The 12,062-nt window shown below is 34.8% G+C and overlaps 1 protein-coding gene across 1 annotated transcript in view; it reads left to right on the top strand.

Moving 5' to 3' along the window:
• The window catches only part of raph1b (Ras association (RalGDS/AF-6) and pleckstrin homology domains 1b), a 78,211-nt gene that overhangs the window by 48,994 nt on the left and 17,155 nt on the right, over positions 1–12,062 (top strand). Inside the window, exons 6-7 of the mRNA XM_073842615.1 lie at positions 7,102–7,188; positions 7,560–7,634. Of these exons, the coding sequence (XP_073698716.1) occupies positions 7,102–7,188; positions 7,560–7,634 (162 nt within the window). The remainder of the gene's footprint in view (positions 1–7,101; positions 7,189–7,559; positions 7,635–12,062) is intronic.

The raw sequence follows: 12,062 nt of genomic DNA, 5'->3' as shown, positions 1-12,062 counted from the left end.
GACTGGTTTTGTGGTCCAGGGTCACATATATATATATATATATATATTAAATTATAATTAACTTTATTTGGAGTATTTCTTTATTGCACAGTGCACACTTTTTTAATATCCTTAAATGCCTTAAATTTGTTTTAATATCACTATTAATAAGGGTTGTATGATCTCTGTATAACATCAGTCTTTAAAGAGCAAGTCATATGGTATTTTAAAGTGTCCTAATATTACAGGTTTAAATGCATCTAAGGTCAGAAAACAATTTTCTCAGAATATACATTTAATATTAGAGTCATTTTGCAATGATTTCGAAATGATTCGTTCGAAGCAGTTTCGAGCTTAAGGTCGGTAAACCCCTCCCTTCCATAAGCCTACTCTGCTCTGATTGGTTAGCTGGCCTAGTCTGTTGTGGTCTTTCTGTATACAATGCAAGCAAATCATGTCCACAGCTAAAGTTTAGCTGCTTAACTGTAAACGCTTACAAAACAATAATGGTGGATGATTTAGCCAAGTGCTAACGTGACTAACTGATGAAACAATAGTTTGTAAACCAAAATATGTCTACATTCTTGATTAAATTAAGTAATTAGAACAACGACAGTCTACATTAATCAACACATTCTTAGGAAATGGTGGGTTTGCAGCGATTATCAGAACTATTTTAGTAAGGCAGTAATATCATGGTTTACCTTAAAACCTAAAGCTGCACTTGGTATACATCACATCACACACACAAAAACCTTGATATTTTGAGCACTCAATTGAAAATGGAACACACATCATGTGTTAATCATACTTATAGGTTGTGGTTCGGAAATGCTTGTTGTTCCAAATAAAAAAGGTGCAGACTTTTTGTTTAGCGAATCCCACGTTGAACTCGCCAAGATTAGTAGTCCTTGGTAAAATGACGAGCATTGTATTGCTGTGGTATCGGTGAAAAAATGTATTTTAACCACAGATTGTTCACATTATCATCTTTCGGCAATGAAAAGAAAACAAACTTGCATTGTTACTTGGTAACAGGCAGAAGATTCGAAAATTTGACGACTCGTTAAGGTGGCTCAGAGTCGACTCTTTCTTTTGAGAGACAATCTTTATTTATCATACATTTTTTTGATTAACAATTTTGCAGACTTGTTTACATGTTACAATGTTACTATGTTACAAACTGCAAAAAAGATATTATTGGAAAACCCATATGACCTGCTCTTTAAATGCAAGATATTTAAAGTACCTGAAGTAGTATACCTGCAATAGTTCCACTTTAGCACAATCAAATATACTTAAAGGATTACTTCACTTCTAGAATAAAAATGTCCTGATAATTTACTCACCCCTATGTCATCCAAGATATTCATGCCTTTCTTTCTTTAGTCGCAAAGAAATATTTTTGAGGAAAACGTTTTTCTCCATATAGTGGACTTCAGTGGTGCTCAACGGATTGAAGGTTAAAAATCCAGTTTCAATGCACCTTAAAAGTGCTCTAAATGATCCCAGCCAGGGAATAAGGGTCTTATCTAGCGAAACAATCTGTCATTTCCTTAAAAAAAAGTAATATTTATACACAAATGCTGACCTTGTCTAGCTCTGGGATGCGTATCTGGGATACAAGACAGTTAGGGTATATAAAAAAACCTCCCATCTCATTTTTTCCTCTAACTTCAAAATCATCCTACATCGCTGTTTTACCTTTTTTTTGTAAAGGGTGTTTGACCTTCTTTGCACGTTCACTTTGTAAACACTGGGTCAGTACTTCTGCAGCAATGTAGGGCAATTTTGAAGCATTTGAAGTAGGGCTGGGCGATATGGCAAAAAAAATTATCACGATATTTTTTTTTTCATATCAGTCAATATCGATAATTATCACGATAAATGTCACATCTTTATATCTCTCAATTTTAAAGGCAGATTTTTACTCCTGAATGAAAGAAAAACCAGACAGTTAATTATTATTTATGGTTTATTGTCAGAACATGACAAATACTTTCCAAACAATGATCAATTGAGGTAGAATACAGATTAGAATATTACTAGTAAAATCAACATCAATAGAATACAATATTATTAATATTAATAGAATATATAAAACGTTTTTATAAAAAATAAGAACTGTAAAATGATACAACACTTGTAACATGGCTCTGACTGTAAATGCAGAGTTAAAGTGATTTTTAAGCATATTTATCATTCAACAAAAATAAGAATAGACAAATCTTTTCAGCATGCCAATCCCTTTGTGCAGCTGATTTAACACATTTTGTCAAATGTTTTAGCTGTCTGACAATATAATAGGGCTGGGCGATTTGGCCTAAAATCAAAATCTCGATTAATTGAACATTTTAACCCGATTACGATTAATGAACGATTATTTTATTCATTGATAAAATTACATTTAAATGATATTTATTTTTTTGCCCTCATAGTTCACTGACAAGTTTTGTACAGTAAATATGCTCACATATTACAAGTGAGAGATTTTTGAATAAAGGGTGCACACACTATCTACTATCTATGATTATTTATTGAACATCAGTGTTGAACAACTGAAATTAAAGCACACATTGCTTAAAACGAAAAGTCACATTTTTCTTAAATTAGTGAAAATAAATAACTTGCACTTTTGGAAACAAAATAACTTATTTACAAAATAATAATAAATGTTAAAAGTAGAAAATAAGCAGTATATCTTCTCTTTTTACTGTATAAATACTGCTTAAGCTCTCCATCGACATGTCGGCGGAATAACGTAACGTAACGGAGCTGGGTCACGTGACTCCACACGCGGTAGTGTTTTTAAAGGGAAAGTAATTGAAATAATTGACCTGGAAAAATTTGATCGATTATAGGTTCTGAATGTCGATTTCGATTACTTTTCGATTAATCGCCCAGCCCTACAATATAAATTTAAAAAAATGGCTCAGGGCTCTACGCTTACTTTTCTTGCTAAAAATTTTTAGGAGCACATTCTAAACAATAATCACAACTCTGATAAAAGATTAGCCTTCCTATTACGAGGTGATATTTGACTCCTCAAAGTGATTTACAGGGGAATTTTGTTTTTTACCTTTGTTTTTACCTTTTCATATGTTTAATGAGGCTCAGAGGTGACATGAGTGCAATCAAAATCATAAATTCATGAGATTAATGTTTTAAATCTAAATATATATATGTATGAATACAGAAATATTAAAGATTAAAATAACTGAGCAGATCTGCCAGCAGGTGGCGCCAAGACACTGATTTAATTACTGAATCATATCATTCATTTGATTCGTTCGAACGGATGGTTCATTCGGGAATAAAGAGTCTGTCTTTATGAATGGGAAATTGAATCATTTCACTAGATTCGTTTAAAAACGCACGTTCATACATAAACAAAACACCGCTGTGTTTGAATGGAGATGCGCAGCGGCTCAGTTGTGACTATTTTAGATGACGAAATAGAGCAAAATCAGGCAATGTAAGTCACTTAATAATAGCTTCTTGTTTATTTAACTGCTGTAATAAATCAATATCTCATTTACAAACTCCCTTAAAAATTATTAAAAGTTGTCACTCATCTTAGTTTGCGATATCACAAAGCTCTATTATAAACAACGATGCTCTCTTTACTGCACAATCAGTCTTTTATTTACACTCTCTCTACACTTTATTTATGAAAGGATTTGTGAGATATGTCTGTGATACTCAACTTTGCAAAAACACGTAGAAACCTTTGAAGCTCCGCTGAGCGCAAACACAAATATGCTGATGGGGTCAGTCGCACATGGTGCTCCTAAATATTTTTTTTTACAGTCGCACATACTAATTTTTAGTCGCAAATGCGAGTGAAATGGTCGCACTGTAGAGCCCAGTGTCTGTAAACTAAATACTGCGTGCGGCATCCGGAAGTGCAGGCTGCAAAATGCCTGCGCACCGTTACGCATAGTGCGTAAACATTATCGAGCGCTTATCGAACTGTCATTATCGTTTTATCGAGAAAAAAAAACTATATTGTGATAATTATCGTTATCGAATTATCGCCCAGCCCTAATTTGAAGTTAAAAAGCATATATATTGTAATTTGTTTTTGGAAAATAACCAATCGTTTCTAGATAAGACCCTTATTCCTCAGCTGGGATCATGTAAAGCCCTTTGAAGCTGCACTGAAACTGGATTTTTTTTAAACCTTCAATCCATAGAGCACCATTGAAGTCCACTATATGGAGACATCCTGGAATGTTTTCCTAAAACAGAAAAACTAGTTAATACATTTTGATTAAAGTTCAAAGAGTAGTGATCAAAGAGTAAAAAAAAAATCCCTTGTAAAATTTGATATTTTTCTAATTTCATGCTGACTTTAATACTTCATCATATCAGTTGTTCAGGGTCATTGTTTAAGAGTTGCTTAATATAGATGTTTGTGTGGATGTGGGTGTTAAAGAGAAGAAAATTGTACATTTAAAAGTCTCTTCCCGTCTATGCAACTTCAGACGGGAAAATTGTTAGTCTTAGTCATAATTCTGTTTTGAATAAATGTCTGACAGTCAGTCTAATTACTACCAAAAAACAAAGAGTCACTGACATTTAAAAAAAAAAAAGTTTGTCCTGTTATTCACTAAACAATTTACAACAAAGAGGGTCTCTTTACTTGGACAGTTAACATTCCCTCTAACCCAGACACACACACAGTTCTATTCATAGTAGTTGTTTGTTCTATTGTTAAGGGCAAAGTCTATATTGTGGTTTTGGGAAATGTGATGATCGAGGTTTCACTGAATTCACCATTGAATCATTAAAGCTGAGTCATCTCTTGGCGGCCCACATACTTATTTACAACCAATTTCTCACAAGCACACGCTCAGCTTTTATAGTTCTTCAACACTGTTGTCAGACTCAGAACCTGGGAAGACAGTGCAATAAAACAGAAATGTTATTACGCCACTTTTCTAACCGCAGCGTTGCTCATCCGCACCAGGATGTACAGACCCAAGCACTTCACATAGCTAAAAATACATACTGTGGTTTCAGATGTAAACTAGCGCTGTTCACAGATGGAACAACGTGATATAATTTCATGTCTATGTGTGTGAGAGAGAATGTGTGCACAAATCTTGCTGTCGTAATTTTGCATGACATTACAGTGTGCTGTACATGGTCACTGTAAACAGTATAGTGTGACATTAACACCTGCTATGCTATATGGTTACGCTAATCTAACTTATTTAAATGCATGATGTGTTGGTTTTGGTAACATCTTTGTTGTATTGTATGTTTACACAAAAAAAAGTTCTATAGGAGTAACAGATAGAATGGCTTCTAATGTCATTTATATTAATATAAAATAAGGGTTTTCAGCCAAGGCTCTGTGGACCCAGGGGCTCCATGAAGGTACTGCAGGAACAGTATACAGTATAAAATGCATAGAGATTGTCAAATCATTATATAATTTTTGATCAGAGTTATTTAAAAATGATACTGACCTTTTATTTATATTGGAGCATGGATCTATTCATATTCAATAAAAGTTCAATTCTATGGACAATGTCTAAAAATAATTTGTAAAATGAACAAAAAGGCAGTGCAGCAAAAGTATTTCGAAAATATAGCCAAAGACTTGCATTATACGTGTCAAACGTGCAAGACTAATCTGATGAAATTGCTTACAGACTTTCTGTGCCAAGTCAAATTTCACATAAATCCAATAACTTTTTTTGTGCAAGGATACCATAGAAGATACATGACGTAACTATCTGCAAAGTATTGTTTACATGAAGCAAACTCACGCCCACAGGATTTGCGCTGTTAATGCCTAACTAGAAGTTCATCCACCTAGAACTATAATAAAATAAAATGACCATTTTGAGAACTTTACAGCTAGTACAAGCCCATTAAAGGGATAGTTCACCAAACATGAAAGCTGTCATCATTTACTCAACCCTATGTTGTTCCAAACCCATAATATTCTGTCATCATTTAGTAAGATTTGTTCTAATGCTTAAAAGCAAGTACGGTAGAGCTTGTTTACCATAGGGCCCTATGATTTCATTGGCAGAATCGTGGAATCAAGTCATAAAAATAGAATTTGCTAAATTTGCTAAAAAGTATTTACCAGCATTTTTTATTTTTAAATAAAATCAGTTCATTACTGATGCTTTTGATTTATTACAATTCGAAGAAGCCATTAAAATGGAATGCAGAAAATTAATAAATTAATAATTAATAAATGACTGTTAAATTGTGTACATTTCATTATTTCATTAATTAGGCATGCGTTATGATCAATATTTTTACAAAAAATATAAAACTAAAAACAAAACAAAAAAACAGAATTTGGGAAAAAAATAAAACGGAATTGGGACAAATGATGACAATTTTTACAGCTGTAACACTGTGTACATTTCATGATTTTAATTAAATAGACATGCTTTTTGATTAATATTTTTTAATTTAACCATTAATACAGGAAAAAAAACTGAATGTGGAAAAAAATAAAACCGATTTTACAGGGCCTTATTACTATATTTGATGTGATCTGTGTATGTGCACTGATCAATGGTTGTATCTCAATAAAAGAGTAAATTTAAACCTGTTTATCATATAACGCAATCGTGGCTCTTCAGAAGACCTAGATTAAATCACTCTGTTCATATGGATTACTTTACAATGTCTTGTAAACTAACTTTTTGAAGAAAAGTTTTTGTTGCACAAAATTATAAGAGAATATGAGTAAAATCATTTGGGATTTGAAGATATATTTAAGTTGTTTGGGTTTGGATAGACATAAGCGTAACAAAATAATGACAGAATTAAAATTTTTGAATGAACTATCCCTTCAAGAAAAACAGAATCTGCCCCATAGACTTCCACTGTATACGTGTATTTCTGTAAACTGAGGGACAAGTCAAAATGACTTTCCGTGCTAATCGATAGTATCTATGGCATACTGTCGATTAGATGGAAATTCAGTTCTGTTAAACCAGAACATGTTTAACAACAAGAGTGGTGGCATATATTGACCCTTGCTTGTGCATGCCTTATTTTGCATTGTCTGCTGCATGATTAATGTGTTTATGTTTGCACCTTTTCTGTATGTGATGTCACTGCCTCCCCCACCCCTTTTCCCAGCATGTCTTACTGCGAAGGGCCAATGGTAAAGCTACCAGACGGCATCTTGACTTCACCTCACAGGAGGGGGAGCTGGATCAAAGTACTGTAAGTGTGTTTGTGCGCGACAGGGGATATGTGTACACACAGTATGTTCATTCTCAAAATACTGGTTCTTAGAATAGCTGTGATAGTTCCAGGTTTCACAACAGGCCATCATTTTGGTTACAAAAAGAAAACTCTAGTGTATCAGAAGAGGTTCATTCTCAGAAAGAGATCTGTGCAGATTATTTGCTGTGATTTGTATACAGTAATTTCTTTTCTATTCACATAATGCCACCTCTTTCTGATTTTGAAGAATCAGGCAATGCTTCCACACTTTCTATGCTACCACAATCAAATAAGTATTTCTATCATTTTTGAAATCACTGTAATCATTGCACTGATTAATCTCTTTGTCTTTTCCCTGCACCCTAAAGCACTCGTATCTGGACAGGGAGACCTCTCTGATTCTGAAAAACATTGCAGGAAAACCCTCTCACCTGCTGACCAAGGTGACGCCTCCTTTCGCTTGCTTCTTTTCTGTTTTCTGCATGTTTTTGGTTTATTTTGGTTCTCCACAGAAAGCCTTTTAACCTCAGTCTTCTTGCCAGACACTTTGCTCCACCCACACTGCCTTCTTGCATTTTTAAAGTGCTATATCTCCTGTTTTCTCTTTGCTGCCATTTTCATATGTGTGCAGTTTTGCCAAGCCGTTTAAAGATAAAATAAGAGCATTCAGTCTAAAGTGTCTGAAATGTGTTGCCTGACTCCTCAGTGCTTTCAACCTACAGCACCTCTCTCTGAGGAAAAAGTTTGTTTGTTTTTTGATTCAGCTAGAGATTAATTTAGTAGACTTGGAGATGAAGTAGTATGTTTAGGAATTTGTGGTTTTCATGACTAATGTAAACTGTTAAAGCTATGAACTTTCTTTTGGTCCTTGGTTAAGAAATATGTATCTTAAATACAACAGTGATTTTTTTTTTAGTATATAAAAAGGTGCTGGGTTTTGTGAGCTACAGTGCCTTGCGAAAGTATTCATACCCCTTTATTTTTACATTTTGTTATGTTGCTTGCTGCTTTAAGTCAAACTCCTTTAATTTTCTTTTTTCCACATAATTCTACACTCCATACATCATAATGGCAAAGCAAAATATAGGTTTTTAAGATCTTTGCCAATCTATTAAAAATAAAAAAAGGTAATGATTCCATTGCATAAGTATTCGTACCCTTATCTGGAACACTTAAATTTAGCTCAGGAGCATTCACATTGGGTTTAAATGTTACTAAACTTGAAGTGAAGTTAACCTGTGACAAATTAATTTGAATGCTCATGATTTGGAAAGGCACACACGTCTTAATAAAAAGTCTGGGGAAGAGTTAAAAAAAAACTTCTGCTGCATTAAAGGTTCACAGAAGCATGTAGTCTCTGTTAACCTTAATGGAAGTAGTTTGAAACAACCAGGACTTTTCCTAGTGCTGGTCTCCTGGCCAAACTAAGGTTATTCATGGAGAAGGGCCTTGGTTAGAGGGATGATCAAGAACCTGATGGTCACTCTAGTTGAGCTCCATGATCATATGCGGAGATAGGAAAGACCTACAAAAGAACAAACATCACTGCAACACTCCATCGTTCTGGGCTTTATGGCAGTGTGGCAAGACTCAATCCTCTCCTCAGTGAAGACACATGAAAACACATTCAGAATTTGCAAAAATACATCTAAAGGAGCATCAGACTGTGAGAAACAAGATTCTCTGATCTGTTGAACCTCAATTCCAAGCATCATGTTTGGAGGAAACCAAACACTGCTCATCACCTTAAGAGCACCAATTTTTCAGCTTTAGAGACTGAGGGACTTTACAGAGTAGAAGAAAAACTCACTGCACCAAAATATTAAGATAGCCTTAATGAAAACCTAGTCCAGAGTATTCAGAACCTCACACTTGGGCAGATGGTTCACCTTCCAACAGGACAATGAAACAAAGCACACAGTAAAATTGGTTTATAGACTACTCTGTGAATGTCCTTGAGTCTTGGGCCTGAACGTAATCAAATATTTCTGGAGAAACCTGAAAATGTACATCTAACCCCATCCAACCTTACAGAGCTTGAGAGGTGAGGAGAAGAATGGCAGATAATTGCCAAATGCTGATGTCGCATCATACCTAAAAAGACTTGAGGCTGTAGAGGTGCTTCAGTTAAGGACTGAGTTAGGGGTGTGAATACTTATGCAATGTACTTATTTCAGGTTTTTTATTTTTAATAAACTGACGAAGTTGTGTCAATTCTGTTTTTGCATTGTCAATATGGTGTATGGAGTGTGGATTGATATGGGAAAGAAGTAATTTAAAGCAGTTTAACATAAGGCAGCAACATAACAAAAAGTGAAAAAATAAAGGGGTAAGAATACTTTACGAATACGCAAGGCACTGTACATTGTGTGTTTGTGTTGGATGCTTTGGAGAGTTATCGAGGCACTGGTTCCCTGGAGAAATGGCTGTTCATCACATATAACATTTTAATTTAGGACCATTTCATTTCGAGAACTATATAAAACTGAAACCAGTTTACCTATCCTTATGTTTATTTGTGTGTGTGAAAGTGGTGTTTGTTTTACAAAGTGACGTTTCTTGGTCTTTGTGTGATAAACAGTATTATTAGTAGTATTAATAGTTTTACCAAAAAATAACAATTCTTTTTTTTTTTTCATTCAAAATCTGCAAGATTTTTTTTTCTGCAGAGCACAAATGTATTTTAAAAAATGTTGATAATCATTACTGATAAAAAAAGAGAGTTATCATAAAATTTGCTCACAGACATATAAGAAAAGCATACAGAAATAAGAGAAAGTAAATAATGACAGAATTAAAGGTTTTGAATTAACCCTTTAATTATATTATTAGCCATGTCACAGATACAGTCATGCATTTGTTTTCCTATGAGCATTAATTAGCTTAAAACAAAAGGCTCTGTATTAAATAACTTCTTCCTTTTAATTTATTCCTGAGAACAGCTATTATTATGCATGTGATTGTAATTCCCACTTTGTCATACCAGCAAAGGCGCTTTTCCAGGTGCAGGGAATTGTGGGTAAGGGTGCTTTTGTCTCATGGAGTTACTAAATAATAAGCACATAAATCTGACGCCACTTTGATTTTTCAAGGTTGTGTGAGCTTTTGTTAAACCTTGAAGCTGCTATGGCCAAATTTATACGGTTTATTAAGTTCATTGTGCTGCATTACAACATTATCTCCATTTGTTGTTATAGTGTAGTAAGTTTTTAAATGAAAGTTTTACATGTATTTAAAGTTTGTACAGGAATTTAGAAGTTTTTACTGCATACCCGTTTACTTTAATGAGAGCCTCCACTTGGACTGGCACTGCAAAATATGTCCTACGTTATATTCCTACATGATTTGAGATTTGTTTCTAGAATTTCTAGTGAGCTAGATATAGTGCAGAGTATTTAATATTTCTTAATTTTGCACCGTAATGTTACTTTGTTTAAATTAAGAATCCTAAAGATTCCTCTTTTTTACTGTTTAAAATTGATTATTAGTTTTCAAAGTGTTAATAAATAGTGAGTTTTTTTTTTTTTTTTTTTTAAAGCAGAGTCAGCTATGTTTTATTTATTTGTCCTGACATTAGACAAAGTCATTATCCAGTTACACAAACTGAGGCGGGGATGTTCTTGAAATCCTACTTGATTTCCTCATGATTTCATCACACCTCTCAAACTGTGTGTTTGGATGGACTCACTGCAGACTGCTGAGACACAGACTCTCTGCTCAAACACAGACCGAGAGAGAACCGGAGAAAGGAAAAAAAGACTTCAAAGAGAATTTAATGCTTTTTATCGAAGCCTCTGCCTTGGCTGTTAGCAGAACTCTCCCATTCTCTCTCTCTCTCTGTCTCTGCATCATAAATATGCATCTGCCATAGTGATTCGAAAAAGAGAAAGCGTCCTTTCATATCACATATACCTCGCTTTTTATCCTTCCTCTTCATTATATGCTTTTCATTGGGCATTCTTTGCATATTGAGATCTTTATTTGTCTGTCTCTGACTTTATATTTCTTAATCTACCCATAACCTACCCTTTAAGGGGTTAAAACAGTGTCACTTAAAATCCTCATCCTTACAAAACCGTCCTTTATTAAATAAAAGTGTAAAACAATAAATACAAGGCCTAGATATCGTTCATCCCCGCGGTACCCCCGAAAAGAGAGGGTGTTTTCCCCACAACCAAAGGATCAGAGAACAATATCATCTGCATTTGGCCTCAACTTTATTGGCTTGTGGAAAGAAGGTCAAAGAAACGAACCTCATTGATTGGCTGCTTAGTAGTATATGTACTTTCCGATTGGTGAAGAGGTGCAAGAGGGTCTTTTATAGCTGATGGCGGCTTGGTCTGCTGGTGAGGGGGATTAAACCCTGTGATTGGACACACTACCAGAGACATGCAGCTGTTTCACAGAGACGGGGAGAGACAGTGAAGAGAGGGGGAGGTCTCAATCCCTCCCAATGTTGAGGAGTGAAGAGTTGTGTGTAAGGTACTCTGGGTGTAAAGATATGTGAGGGGAAGCGTTTTCATCTGTGTGTCGCGGCCAATGCACATTTCGGCTTCACGCTCCATCAGATTGAGATGTATTTTTCGGATTATTTGAATGATTTTCATCAGAGCCATCAACCACTTCTGCAGCAGCTCTGAAACTTAAGCTGGAAGTACCTGTCAGGCCTTGAAATAGCTGCCATTTGTGATGAGAACATTCGTTTAATGGATTTCTGAAATATTTGAGCTGGTGCATCTCTAATGAATGAATGAACAGCCATTTCTTTAAGGAGCCTTTAACATGAGCGGTGGTTCAGGACTGATCGTGTAGCTACCTTTTGTGTTGCTGGGTGGTCAGACTTTGCAAGGGTTTAGGGATTGGTTTAAAAG

Source organism: Garra rufa, chromosome 6 (assembly GCF_049309525.1).
Source record: "Garra rufa chromosome 6, GarRuf1.0, whole genome shotgun sequence".
Lineage (NCBI taxonomy): Eukaryota > Metazoa > Chordata > Actinopteri > Cypriniformes > Cyprinidae > Garra > Garra rufa.
The sequence above is the reverse complement of the archived record's forward strand: the minus strand, read 5'-3'. Positions and strand labels throughout refer to the sequence as shown.